The following is a 14,774-nucleotide window of genomic DNA, read 5'->3' as shown; positions in this document are numbered from 1 at the left end:
ACTAGCCAATTAGAGCTCAAGAAGAAAACTGAATTAGCAAATCAGATTACTGGAGAGAAAGTTCTAGCCAATCAGAGTGCAGGATAGAAAATTTAACTAGCCTTTACCCTTTCTTGTTAATTGTAATTAACATCCTTTTTTCTTTTTAACTGTAATAAAAATACATGTAAAAATGAATACATGTGCACATTCATTTTACTTTTATTTTAATACATTTTCGATAAATGTAACTTAAAATCAATTACATCATTCTGGTTTATTCTTAATGATTCAGTCTAGCATGGTTTGTATGTCCAGAAATACAAGCATTAAGTTTTAGTCTTTTTAATTTCTTCAAACTGGGTAGGGTATTTGTCAGGTTCGTGAGAATATCTCCATAGCTTCAATGGAAACATGCACTGACAGATCGACTTCATTTGGAAATTACACCTGTTCTTTTTTCTAGTCTTTTAACGTATTGTAAAGCTAGTGTCTTTTATTTTGACAAAGTCTAAGAAGCTGCCGCCTTTTATTTTGACAAGTCTAAGCCTTCCCTCGCTGAACAGGCCTCTTCTGATTTGCTCACTGCGAAGACCTCGTCACTATCGCTGTTGCTCATTGGTGCTTTCAGAGAGGGACGTTTGGCGTCTCTGTCTGTTTGGGCTGGTGTGATTGGTTTGCTGTGTTAGGACGTGTCAAAGTAAACGAAAACTGCAGGACATATCTCGGAGCGCGATGGAGATGTAGCTTATTTTGCAGCGGTTTTATAAGAAATAAAAACACAAAAATCCGAGGATACCATGGAGGTAAAGTGAAGCTAAAAGCACACTTTAGTTCATTTACATCTACAACCGTGTACATTTAATGTTCTCTGGCTTTATTAGCCTATATAGCTGTGTTTGTATGTTAGCTTCACCAGCTACTACCAACTTAGTTTCGGGCTCAAAGCAGGACTGTAAGTAGAGGTAGAGGACCGAGTAACGGTTAGATCGGTTAAAATAAAAAAGGCCGTTGCATGACTAACTAAGTAAAACTAGGTGAAAAGGTCTTATTTGTAATTGGGTTTCACATCATCTTCCAGCTTTGTTTATGTAAACCAGCTGTCACAATCGTATTTGCATGAGTGATAGTTTGGTAGCTAATGAGACTGGCTGTATTTACTCACTAGACTGAGCCTTATAAAGCATCATAAAGCTGCAGTGCTAAGTTACATAACTTGAATTATTTTTGAAAAACACCTTTCTTGTCGTTTTCAGAACGTTCAGAATCTCCCTATCGACATTCAAACCAGTAAACTTTTGGGTGAGAAGTCTTTTATTTTTGTATTAATGATGTTAAAAAACCTGTAGTAAGTATGTGGCTACATTTAGTAAATCATGTACAGCAAATGTTCACAACGGGAGCTTTTAAATTGCTTCTGCTGTGTTTCCCTCTTCAACCTTTCAGACTGGTTGGTGGATAGAAGACACTGTTCTCTGAAATGGCAGAGTGCAGTGATGGCCATCAGAGAGAAGATTAATGCTGCTATCCAGGATATGCCGGAGAATGAGGAGATCAAACAGCTGCTCTCTGGCTCATGTGAGTAATTCTCGAGTCGGATTAAACTTCATTGTGTAATCTGTTATTTTTGACACCCTGTGTGTAGGCCATGAACTAAGTGTTAAAAAAAAAATCTCTGGGTTCATATACACTATATTGCCAAAAGTATTCGCTCGTCTGCCTTCACACGCATATGAACTTGAGTGACATCCCATTCTTAATCCATAGGGTTTAATATGATGTCGGCCCACCCTTTGCAACTATAACAGCTTCAACTCTTCAGGGAAGGCTTTCCACAAGGTTTAGGAATGCGTTTATGGGAATTTTTGGCCATTCTTCCAGAAGCACATTTGTGAGGTCAGACACTGATGTTGAACGAGAAGGCCTGGCTCGCAGTCTCCGCTCTAAATCATCCCAAAGGTGTTCTGTCGGGTTGAGGTCAGGACTCTGTGCAGGCCAGTCAAGTTCTTCCACACCAAACCCGCTCATCTGTGTCTTTTATGGACCTTGCTTTGTGCACTGGTGCGCAGTCATGTTGGAACAGGAAGGGTCCATCCCCAAACTGTTCCCACAAATTTGGGAGCATGAAATTGTCCAAAATCTCTTGGTCTGCTGAAGTTCCTTTCACTGGAACTAAGGGGCCAAGCCCAACTCCTGAAAAACAGCTCCACACCATAATCCCCCCTCCACCAAACTTTACCCTCGCACAATGCAATCAGACAAGTACCGTTCTCCTGGCAACCGCCGAACCCAGACTCGTCCATCAGACTAGTCCAGTGGCGGCGTGCTTTAACGGTGCGCTTGGTGATGTAAGGCTTGGATACAGCTGCTCGACCATGGAAACCCATTCCATGAAGCTCTCTATGCACTGTTCTTGAGCTAATCTGAAGGCCACATGAAGTTTGGAGGTCTGTAGCGATTGACTCTACAGAAAGTTGGCGACCTCTGCGCACTATGCGCTTCAGCATCCACTGACTCTGTCATTTTACGTGGCCTACCACTTCGTGGCTGAGTTGCTGTCGTTTCCAGTCGCTTCCACTTTGTTATAATACCACTGACAGTTGACTGTGGAATATTTAGTAGCGAGGAAATTTCACGACTGGACTTGTTGCACAGGTGGCATCCTATCATGGTACCATGCTGGAATCCATTGAGCTCCTGAGAACGACTCATTCTTTCACAAATGTTTGTAGAAGCAGTCTGCATGCCTAGGTGCTTGGTTTTATACACCGGTGGCCATGGAAGTGATTGGAACACCTGAATTCAATGATTTGGATAGGTGAGTGAATACTTTTGGCAGTACAGTGTACGTGTTGCGCCAATCAGACTGGAAAAGGTACACCATGTAGCTTATGTGTTTTTATGTTTTAGCCCAAGGGTCTTGAACTTCAGTCCAGGAGGGCCAGTGTCCAGCACAATTAGGCAGTTTCACTGTGTGAACGCTAATACCTGACCTGGTAATTAACTAATGAGTTGAATCAGGAGTAGGAAATCAATCAAACTGTGCTGGTTTCCAGCCCTCCTGGACATGAGTTATAGGTCCCATCTATAGTCACTTCTTTAAAACTTTTGCTGTTACGTATCGCCATCATTTTTAATCAGTTTTCATTAAAAAACAGATGCTGAGGTTTTTTTTGCCATTGCAGACATCCACTATTTCCATTGTCTAAGGATAGTTGAAATACTGAAAGGAACAGAAGCCTCTTCTAAAAATATATTCGGCAGATATTCATCACAAAGGATGAAGGTGATTATGTGGCTCTGTCAGTGTCTATACAGATAAATTTGTTTTCAGGTATGCTCATTTTTATTTTGTTTATTGTCAACAGGACTGGCAGGAAATAGTATCATTGTATGAGAAAGACAATGTTTACCTAGGTAAGTGATGATCAAAGTAATGTACCACTATGTCAGGCCTGTCACAGTCATTACATAATTTGCCTGATCACAATTATTTGAGCTGATTGCAGTTGTTTTTCCCCATTTGTTAGCTTCCACAATCATTTCATTACATCATTAAGAACAAGATATGAATGAATGAATTGCGTGTGTCTTCTGCTGGCGTGAGGCAAAAGCATGTAACTAATTAATAGCGGAAAACAATTTGTTGAAAAATTTCTTGAAACATGCCACAGGTATTACAAAAACAGTGAAAGTTCCAACCTTTGACTAGTGCTATTACACCTTTAGAGGGCAGCAGTGAGCAACGTTTGTTTATTTGATGTTTTTGTAATATCACCTTTAGGGGGAAGCGGTAATGTTTGTTTACTTGAGTTTAAGTTGTGTCTCGAGCTCAAATAAACAAGCTGTGTCAGCAGTTACAAGCAAGATAGTTATTGATCCAGTTTGGCCACTTTAGGGTTATATGTTTATAGTTATGTACAATAAAAAAAAAAACAATTGCCAGTTACAAATGTTTAAATGGCAATTAATCATCGGCTAAATTTTCATGGGACAGACTTACCCTGTTTGGTTTTCTCTGAGCATACTTGGAACACTGATGCATACCACCATTTTCGAGTGATGTGATATGCTGCTCTGTGTGTCCAGCGGAACTGGCCAGTCTGTTGAGCCGCAATGTGAGTTATGAGGGTCCTGCTCTGAGGAAACACGTGACTAAAGCACAGCAGCTGCAGCAGGAGCTTACCAGAAAAGAGATGGAGTGCCAGAGTGGAGCTGCCGACATGAAAGAGCGCTATTATGCTTCCTGCAAGCAGTATGGCATCGCGGTGAGCTTTCACTGGTTTGCGTTTTCTCTGAAATCAGCACGTGAGCACAGAAAGCAGTAATGGATACAGACTTCCTGCTTTATTTGTACATTAATTGTTGTTTGACATTTTGGCATACAATTAAAAGCAGCATGTGAAATATGTACAGTTTTTTTCTAGCACAGTTGGTGAATGTCTGTTCAGAACATAACATGTAAATTCAACAAAAGTAAAGACTTCTTTTGTGGAGTTTAATTGCACCATCTTGAAACAAAATGTAAGGTTGCATCAGCAATCTCTATTTTGTGAATGATGGTGAGCTAATTGGCTTCGCTCATGCAGCTTAAGAGGCTGAGTAGAGAGTAATGACTTTTATGGTCACCACTGCAAGTATTTTTTTCAGCTTTTTCAGTTTCAGCTTGTTTTTAGCGCTTTGGCTGCAGAGGCTTCCTTCCCATAGAGTCAATCAGTGACTGTCAGGAAATTGATCTTTTGTGCATATACACCATGTGATCTATACTTGCTGGTTTCACAATGAAATGACCGGAAGAGTCTGTTTTCTGATTAGTATGGTGTTTTGTTGGCCTGTTTGGTGAGAACAAAACAAAAAGTATATATTGATCATCTTGGACAGCATGTAGCTATTTAAATTGTTTTCTGTCTCAAAATGTGTTACAAGCGAACAAGGATTATTTTCTTTTCATTCATTCATTCCTAGGCATTAAACTGCTTAAGTTTTTACTTGCAGAAATGTGTTATATTAGAGCTTCTGAATCTCTGATTTATGTTTTGGAGATTTTGTGTCCATGAATAGGCCTGGACGATCTAAAAATAATAAAAAATAAGCACAATATTTACTTGTTAAAAATACTGCAAGGATCAGTTAAATTGCCACCCCAAAACACACATACATGAGTGGTCTGCTACAACGTAGACCTCCTTTCTCATTTTTAACTTAGAGCTTTCTGAACACTAACTGACTTAATGAAAATCTTTAAGGAAAAACATATATTAAGCAATATCACATCAGGACACTTAAGCTGTATGGAAAATGCTATTGTTTTCCACAGATGGTATGTCACACTCTGGGTAAATTCAAAGCAGAAAAGGTGAAACGTTTACTCTATCATAGCCTAACCGCTTATTAATGCCCTACAGCAATCAATAGCTTTAACAGTAAAAAAATAAAAGAAAAACATTAAATGCAAATATTATTTAGCACACTGTTTTAAATTAAACGAGTCCACTCTAAATGAATTCTCTGTCAGTTGCCCAACACGGAATCAGTAGTCAGTAATCACAGGTATCCAAGTACATCGCCCTATTGCCCAGGCCTAGCTGCAAAGCATACAAACTTGTATCATATCATTGTGCAGTCAATTTCATTTTTGGTAAAATAGCAAGCACCTCTCTGCCATTACTAGCAAACGTTTTGTTAATGGTGGTGCACAGGCAGCGTGAAGATGATGCACTGTGTACTGCAGTTGCCAATATTATCCTAATGGCTGGTGTGGCTGCAGGTTTTCATTCCAACCATACATAAGCTCAATATAACTAATCAGTTGTTTGAAGACAAATAAAACTAATAATAAAACTAATAATAAAATCAAGCAAAACTGACATACCTACTTACATACAGATTTTCTTTCTGTCATATTTGTCACAGAAATTCTGCAGTCACTGTGAAATTTCAGCCAATTACATCTTTCTTAGGAACTGAACAGAATGCAGCTGAGAACTTTGCCATCATGTCTTTACAGAAATCCCTTTCACAATTAGAAGTCATATAAGCTTAAAGTTCTGGAGGCCAGTGTCCAGCATAGTTTGGTGATTTCCCTGCTCTAATACACCTGACTCAAGTCATCTGTTTTGCAGCAGGCAAATCACCAAACCGTGGTGGGATCTGGTCCTCCAGGACCAAAATTGATAACCCTGCTTTACAGTGAACTGACCTTTTCAGGGGGAGAATGTGGCAAGGGAGTTGCAGGCACTAGTTAAGGATTTACCGGCAGTCCTGGAGGATACAGGCAGACAGGCTGCCTGTCTGGAACAAACCATCCAGCTGTATACAGCTTTCACAAATTTTGTCTGTGACTGGTGAGTGCCATATCTAATATTCTTCAGATATTAATACTCAAATTAATACTTGTTTTCAGGGATCTACTGTTACTTCCTGTTATTACAGTTATTCCCACGGTTTTCTGTGGTACGTGAAATGCTTGGTTGTAAAGTTGGTTGTCAAAATGAATCTATGAAACTAGTGTAATTACATTGGACCTAGTGATCAGTCAAAGTTCTTATGCTATGATAAAGCATTGTGTCAATACATTATTGTACGTTGTATCTCTTCAGGTCTGAGCCAGTTCTACCTATGCTGTCATTTGTTCAACGGAAAGGAAACACAACAGTGTACGAGTGGAGGATAGGAAACGCCCCAACGGTTATAGAGAGACCTGTGGTAGAGGAAGCACCACCCGACACTGTCACAGAGGAAACAGTGAGTTAGGCATTAGAGGCCATGGTCAGTGTTAATCTCGCCAGCAAAATTACTGACAAAAATGCTTATGATGAAGCATCATACGGTGAATGATAACGACAAGAAAAAACATCTGCTTCATGACGGTGTTAAAATGGTTTTCAGATCACCTTATTGATGACAAAAATATGATTAAATGAAAATCTAATCACAGACATATGTTGTGTATGTCTGTGAAAGCTCAGTTGGGGAACATCATGACAGTAATGCTAATTTAGCATTAGGGCCCCTATGTAGTTTTTGGTGTTATGTTAGCTCCCAGTTAGCATTGATGTGTTACAGCAGGCCCAGCTAAAAATCTGGCAAGCTTGTAAGAACCGTTCAAGTAGCATTCTTTACTTTGTATGTTGCTGTTTTACAATAACTCCTTCAGCAAAACTTTTTACTTAGGACCTGTCTCTGAATATTATTGGAAGAACCTGTTAGCCTGTTTGCTGGCTGACTGAAATAATAACAGACAAGTGCCAGACAGGCTGTACAATACAGTTATAGCTGTGGTTTTAGAGTAACTGTTAGCTAACTAGTGATTTGTAACACTAACGTTTGACTAAAGTAGGCTTTTTGTCATCAAATCAACATTGGCATTGATTTTTTTTATTTTATTTTATTTTTGCTTGTGAACTGAAGTATAGAAGTCTATTATTTCCACTATTATTTAACGTGTGTATAAAATGTAAATGTGTTTGGATGTTTGTGTGTATTACGTCCCATAAGATTGACTGGGGTGATCTGAGCAGTGGGGCGGGTGCAGAAGAGGTGAATTTTGGGATCAAAGTTGAGGACAGTGTTGACTGGGGCATCACTCTTGAGTCTGGCAAAGAGGTAAGCACACAAAGAGTAATATTTTACCACCTGCAGCTTAACTTAGAAACGTGTTTCTGTCATTGAAGCGCACTTCTGATAATGTATGGTGTTTTTCAGAATTTCCTTTTCTCATGAATTATAGGAAACAAGTGCTGGTGGTATTAATTGGGGCGAATCTGAACCTGGTGCAGTGGAAATCGAAGTTGTAGATGCAGGCACCGACTGTAAATATATATATATATATATAACAAAAAATCTGTAATAAAATTCTCATTTTGTAGCTGTGTAATATTTGCATAATAGTGCTGAATTTTTTCTTCACCATTTTCCTGCTCTAATGACCCACTAATGACCCAGCTTGGATTTGCAGGCCCTGAAGGTGTTGCCAGAGGTGAGGATGCACTCTCTGTGCTTGAGTACCCGAAGACACGCAGCCAGTTTATCGATGAATTGATGGAGGTAATTCAGCTCTAGCTGTTAAATAATACATGAAAAGCATTTGTGGTTAATAGAGTGTAATAATGTTAAAAACCACAACCAAGTTCCTATGCACTTTTTCCCCATAAACCCTCTTGTTTGTTTTGCTGTAGATTGACGTGTTGAGCAAAGTAGTCATACTAGTGGCTCTTTTTTTGATGTATTGCTTGGTCTAAGTTAAAAATATTTTTTGTGAATCCCTTAAATCGGTTTCCCAGCTGTTATGATGGCTCATCTCTGCTGGAAATGTAGAGACGGTTGTGTATGCTAGTGTCTGTCTTGGAGTCTGACTCCTCTCCTGTCTGTGTTCGGCTGGCTAGTTGGAGCTCTTCCTGTGCCAGAGGCTGAGTGAGATGAGTGAGGAGGGGGATATGGTGGCCATGAGCCAGTTCCAGCTGGCTCCCTCTGTCATCCAGGCGCAGACAACCCAGCGTGTGCAGGCCATGCTGGCAGATGTGCGCCGCCTCCTGGAAGGGCTGACCTCGCTTCGCATGCAGCATCTGTTCATGATCCAGGCATCGCCACGGTGACTACTCATACGTACACTAACTCATCTCCCTTGCTTTGGTAGATCTACATGTTTGTCTGTTTTAGATCTTGGATGATAACATATTGAAGTAAGATATTGAATGTCAGCACTCATAATGACATCCAGTATGTGGTTTCCCCATATCAGTCCTGGGAAAATGGGATCAGTTCCCATGTTCAGTCCTGGGGAACCACTGCAAGTGGTTAAACAGTTCAGTGTTTTCCCAGTTCTGACACACCTGAGGCAACTCATTAGCTAATTACCATCCCCTTATGAATGGAATCAGGTGTGTTAGAGCAGAGACGACATGAAACGGTGCAGAGTGGTGAATCTCTGCAACTGGAATTTGGATTGTCAGCAATAAGTCTTCCTCACAGATGATTAAAATGGCTCTGTTTCAGCTATGTGGAGCGTGTATCTGACATGCTGAGGCAGAAGCTGAAGCAGGCTGATATCTTGGTGCTGAAACGTGCCTCTCTGGCTGAGCAGAGGCAGGAAGCTCTGGAGGAACAAGCAAAGCTGGAGCCACGCATCGACCTGCTGGCTGCTCGCACTAAAGAACTACAGAAACAGGTACCATGGCCTATTAACTGCTAAGAGTTTTGCAGGGAGGACATGTTGAGTGAAGTCACTTTGAGTTCCCTAAATAGATTCTACCTTCTTATTTGACAGGATAATGTAGGCAAAGTAAAAACAACTGTATTTTCAAGAAACAATGCGACAGGTGCATGTAAAAACTTTGTCTCTCTCTTTTTCTTACAGATTGAAGCTGACATCTCAAAACGGTATAACAACCGTCATGTCAATCTCATGGGCGTTACTGTGTAAACTACGATTGCCTCAACAGCATCACTTTATAAATAAATATTTTATTTCATTTAAACAATGTCATTTTCGGTACTTTATCAAAACAGCTTGAAATGTGTGGCTACAGCAAGCAATGTGCTGTTTTATTACCTTAGGATCAAATTCCATTCTTTGGGCTCCCTTAGGCTCAAACACGTCACCCTTATGGATTTAAGCAGATACACCTTCTCCCTTTGTCCACACTTTCACTGTTTGTCCAGCAGAGTTCACCACTAGTCGGCGTGAATTTTTTTTATACTGATTAAAGAATTGCTGCGTTTAAAGTATACAATCTAAGCTGAAGGATAAGAAGAGGGGTCCTACCCCACCCCTGTTGTCAATGCAACAAAATACTTCTATTTAAGCAACACTCCTCCCTCAGTGCTTTGTAAAATCTCCCAGCAGCCTTTGGTGCTCCATCACTGTGTCATCTCCCTCTTGCCCCAGGGCAGGCAGAGTAATCACATGTCTGAAACACATTATGCTCACAAGATTGAGGACCTAATGGCCATTATCTTGCTACTGTGGCGCATCCCCCCTGCATACTAGCCAGGGAATTTGTGTGAGAGTAAAGGGCATTTTCAGATTAAGGCTTGAAAATGCTTGTTGCAAAAATAATGCCAGTGTTGTTTTCTGCATGAACTTTTGGTTATATGACTTCACAGTCTTATCTAGGTCACATTCAACAAAAACATATTTATTAGTCTCGACCTCTCATCTAGTATTTTGCTGTTATTCCTCTAGCTTTTGACACGCACACACAGATGTCTGTCCCCTTTCTTTGTCTACCTCCTCCTCCTCCCCCTCTCTGATGAGGCTTATGATAAGCAGAGGGGCTGTGCTCTGCCCAGTCATTGTCTGAGCTATCCATCAGGCCAGACTCACCAAACCTCAACAGCAGCCATTGCAAACACTTTGTTTTCCCAATAGACAAGAGCAGAATAATAAGACAGAGGGCCAGATATTCATCAAAAAGCCCACCACAACAGCATCCTCAATTAACTGCCTTCTCCTCATTGGGTGATGGACCTAATTTCTTCAGGTCCCCCAAAGTCTTTCGTTCTGCCTTTCATTCCTTATTTGTTTGCCGCAATTCCCCTTGTCCCTGCAGTGGGCAGATGCTCGGAGGCACTGGCCAGGGTAAGACCCAGACTGCTGTGGCCCAGAAGGCTGGGGTTGCCAAGACAACTGGCCCAGCACCCCTGCTGTTGTCACTCTGCTTGTGTCGCTCAGTCATTGATTACCTCCATCTCACCAGCTCTCCACATGCAGCACACATTGTTCTCCATAGCCCACATTCACAGGGGTTTTTACACGCTAATACACTCAGTATCTCTCGTATCTCTCGCATCTCTCTCTCTCTCATAAACATCCACAGTCATAATCAAGAGGGGATACGGATATACACCACACAAGACAGTAAAGGAAAATGCAAATATTAATTAGAACATCTAATGTGCTTTCTTTTCCATGATTTAATAACAAAAGATTACATACATAAAGCTACGTTTGAGTCATAGGGACCATGAGAGAGTAAGAAATACATTTAAAATACAATGAAAATAATGTTCACACCTTCTGACATTGTGCAGTGTAGCAACTACACAGCTGTTAAATACAAAACATAAAAATCAATGTTTACAGACTCACATCATTGATATCTAATCCTATTGACTGTGCTCTTAACAGGAGACCTTGGTGAATGCAACATCTGAACTCAATTCAAACCCTTTTATTTGCATTTTGACATCAATACTGTCACAACGACCAGTAGCCAAACAACTATTGCAAGTGATCGTGACATTCTCAAGGACATTTCAAATATAACATGATATATATATTTATACAGATACTCATCTCTTATCAACTTTATGAGTCAAGAAATTTTGATCTCTTGATCATATTTAACACTGAATAAGGCTAGCTCATCGGATGACACAAAACTGATGACTACTAATCAAACATTTGACTTTTGTCCAATCAAATCCAAGTGAGGAGCACTTGATCTTGGGCAAGATTGACTCAGAGTTCTAGACTCTGGGCCAGGAAGTGGAGGTTTTTTTCTCAAGCGTTTCGCTTCATTTTGCAGTTTCTGACGGATGTAGCCCTTAATCTCTGCATCAGTCTTCCCAGGAAAGAAATACTGGACAGTTCCTGAAAGAGATTATTATAAAGATTATAGCACGCCATGAATAACAATAAACCTGCATAATCTAAATGATAATCTACTGAATAATGTTCCTGAGCAGGTGTACGCAAAAGAAAGGGAATCTTTGAGCATTTCAACTACACACAGGCCTTTCAGCGTTTCCACTAAACATATTCAAAATATTCAAGCTTTACATTTTATAGTATATTGAACAATTCTGGCATATACACAGCACAATTAATTACGTTTTACAGCTTACTGAATACAGCAATATGGGCAAAGATGGCATAAACTTTTTCCTCACCCATAAATATGGGCCATTATTTTCAGGATTCTAGCAGTGTATAAGCTATAGTGCTAACAGTGGAGGTCCTTACTCAGAATGGCCTGGACCTCTTCAGTGGGCAGGGCAGGTTTGGGCTGACCCCTCTTGTTGTACACGACACCAGAGATAGAGTGCGAGGCCAGGCAATCTCTTTCATAAAGTCCACGGAGCAGGTCATTGGTCAACTTCTGGGCAGTGGTTCCTGTGTTACATCTCTCCAAAAGCTCAGGAGTGATGAACTGAAATGACAAAATTTCTCTTTTGGGTACCATGAGTAGAAACTTGAAACTGAAAAAATAACTGTACACAATTTTCCATTTACTCCAAGACAACTGTTTCGTGTCCAGAGTTTGCTTCTTAAGTTTCGTAATGGGTTGACGACTTACTTTTTCAGCTACATCAGCTTGTTTGCACCAGAGCAAGGCTAAAGAAGTAGTAGTAAACTCTGAACAACAAACTGTCTTGGCCAATCAACTATGTTTAGGGTAAGTGAGAAAACGGTGAAAAGCGGATTTTTCAGTAAACCTTTCCTAAAATAGATTAAAAGAGTGTAAACCATAACATGAACCAAAAAAAAAAATGAAAACCAAAATTAACAATCAAAATAAATCAAAATGATTAAGATGTTAACCGGAATAACAGAGGTACCTCTGAGAAGAGCCCGTCCCTGTGGGAGGTCTCATTAGGTTTCTGTGTCACAGTCTCCTGCTTGACCCACTGCCCATTCAGAACAGTTGGGGCACACAGCATAGTTGGCATCAAAGCATCCACTTCCACAGGCACTCTCACTGGGCTGGGGGAGACGGCGAGAGAGGGCTTCTTATCCCCATTAGGCCACATCTGGGTCTTCTCGATCAGGGCCTCAAGGTTTTTGGCCAGCTTTCCACACGCTGGTGTTGACAAATTCAACATGAAAGCAAATAATTTTAGACATTTTCAGATCATTTTATGTCATGCAGCTGAAATGTGCCTTTAAGGCCTGCAGTGATGGGTAAAACTCCAAGATCTGGTTTCGGAGACCTGGATTACTCTTTAGCATAGACTAAACTGGCTTTTCATGGGTCGTTGAAATGACAATTTAATCCAAGAAAAAGGCTATATATACATACAATAACCTGCAATATTTACAAAAAGGATCAATACGCTTTAGGAAGCAAATAACAAAACACTTCAAGTTATGTGTCTCACCTGTAAGGCACCTAAGTTGTTCCTTCAAGCTCTCCATTTCTCTCTGCATGCATAGGACCATCGCAATTAGCTCCATCTTCGAATAAGACTGCAAATAATCAGCCTCCTGCTACAAACAGAAACAGCAGAGCTCATGCTGATACAAAGTGCCACAAGTCAGGTGTGCGCAGAGCTGAGTGCACCTGTGCTGCAGGTTTCATCTTACCTCAGAGGTGGAGTGACTGTCACTGAAGTTGTCTGCAGGAGAGCAGTCAAACTCATAACCCTATCAGAACAAGACAGAGGACATTAAAACAGGACCCAACTTCTAAAACAGATACAATGTAAAGTGATAGGGTGCTTTAAATTGAAACTTTCTAAAGTAACTTCTAAAAATCACAGCATTTTTAGGTCCAACCACAGTAAAGGCAGCCTGATGATTTAGCCTTTTGCAAAAGTGTTTTAGTGAAGATGTTTGCTGGGCTGTTGATATGCTGTGTACTTGATGTACACCATGCTTTACCCTATTGTTCTCCATTAGCAAGCAGGCATGGCTGCCTGCCCTGCCTCACACCATTGCTGCTGGAGATCATCGCATATTGCTCTCTCTGGGTTTGCACTGGTGCAAGTAAAGTACAAGAGCGAACAATAAATGATCCTTAAGATACTAGTGCTGCCTGCCTGGGTTCGCCTACAGACCTCTCAAACCGTAAAAAGTGACCGTTCAGTCAGTCGTTGGTGTGAAATGGCCAGATTTCCGCCAAAATAAAACAAACACCAAACACAAACGCTAGTTTAAAAAAAAAGCTCAAACCTTCATATCTAACTTCTGGAGAGCTGTAGCTGATGATGAATTCCCCTCTGCTCGCTCTTTGGCAGGATACATTTGTTTTCTTCGTTTCTGCAGCCCGGGCTGTTGGACAGTCAATTGGTGGGATTCTAATTATTCTTTTGAGACCAAATAATTCCAATAATAGCAACAAAGCAAAAGAAGAGCCGCCACAAAACACGCTCAGAAACGTCTCCATCATCATATCTTACATCGAATTCGTCCGCTTTTTGTTCTTCCTCCTCGTCCTCTTCATTTTCGTAGTCGGGAATTCGCTTCGCTTTTGTTTTCCTTCTCATTTCTCTCCCATTATTTTATTTGCGCTCAGAGAAACTGTGCCCCCTCTGCATGATGCACAACGCTCCCTCGCCAAATTAAAAAAGAAAAAAAAAAAACAGAAAGAAAGCCAGCTAGCCCTCTTCTTTTTAAATCCCCGGGATAACGACACCGATCATGTGGAGGAAACTATCTTGTTGGCGACGATTCTACTTTAGTTCGAGCACTTCAGAGCTCCGTGAGACGGCGCTTAGCTCACACGGACAAATCACAGGGCACGCGCTGCTGCTGGAGCAAATGCACCGTAGCGTAACGTGGCAGAGGCTCGGCTCCATCTCTTTAAAGAGCTCAGAGGAGATCCTCAGCGATCAACAGGACGTGGACGTGATCTTACTCTCCCCCTCTCTCTCTTTCTCTCTCCGCGGACTGTGGAAAATAGCTCGTATGTGAGCTTTAAAGTGCTAGTGGTGTGTGTTTCTACACGGATTTCACCCGTTTTTTTCCCGGGGCGAACGTTAGGGTCGTTAGGGTGCACTTCTACCTGCAGCTTGGGGAAGTTAGATTCGTCAGAAATATGAACTCAGAAGCCTTCAGGGCGTCGACAGAAATC

At 41.0% G+C, this 14,774-nt stretch overlaps 2 protein-coding genes across 3 annotated transcripts; one reads left to right on the top strand and one right to left on the bottom strand.

Moving 5' to 3' along the window:
* Positions 1 to 653: 653 nt before the first annotated feature.
* Positions 654 to 9,466, top strand: cdk5rap3 (CDK5 regulatory subunit associated protein 3). Its single transcript, XM_036572782.1, has 14 exons — positions 654 to 785; positions 1,236 to 1,281; positions 1,426 to 1,557; positions 3,165 to 3,265; positions 3,348 to 3,396; positions 4,069 to 4,247; positions 6,187 to 6,323; positions 6,579 to 6,723; positions 7,477 to 7,584; positions 7,709 to 7,790; positions 7,937 to 8,025; positions 8,364 to 8,569; positions 8,974 to 9,145; positions 9,335 to 9,466. The coding sequence occupies exons 1-14, from the start codon at positions 780 to 782 to the stop codon at positions 9,398 to 9,400; spliced, it is 1,518 nt and encodes a 505-aa protein (XP_036428675.1). The 5' UTR covers positions 654 to 779; the 3' UTR covers positions 9,401 to 9,466.
* A 1,412-nt stretch (positions 9,467 to 10,878) lies between these two features.
* On the bottom strand, positions 10,879 to 14,567 carry si:ch211-194k22.8. Of its 2 annotated transcripts, none has more exons than XM_036571738.1 (7): positions 14,101 to 14,567; positions 13,874 to 13,972; positions 13,286 to 13,345; positions 13,081 to 13,189; positions 12,541 to 12,782; positions 11,945 to 12,131; positions 10,879 to 11,572 (listed from the first exon to the last, which is right to left on the bottom strand). In XM_036571738.1, exons 1-7 carry the CDS (start codon positions 14,185 to 14,187, stop codon positions 11,376 to 11,378), a joined length of 981 nt encoding a protein of 326 aa, XP_036427631.1. In that variant the 5' UTR covers positions 14,188 to 14,567; the 3' UTR covers positions 10,879 to 11,375. The 2 variants fall into 2 exon arrangements, with proteins under 2 accessions (XP_036427631.1, XP_036427632.1); XM_036571739.1 differs by having other exon boundaries at positions 13,081 to 13,186.
* Between the last annotated feature and the right edge of the window lie 207 nt (positions 14,568 to 14,774).

This window comes from Colossoma macropomum, unplaced genomic scaffold (assembly GCF_904425465.1).
Source record: "Colossoma macropomum unplaced genomic scaffold, Colossoma_macropomum, whole genome shotgun sequence".
Lineage (NCBI taxonomy): Eukaryota > Metazoa > Chordata > Actinopteri > Characiformes > Serrasalmidae > Colossoma > Colossoma macropomum.
Note: the sequence above shows the minus strand (reverse complement) of the source record. Positions and strands in the feature narration are given on the sequence as shown.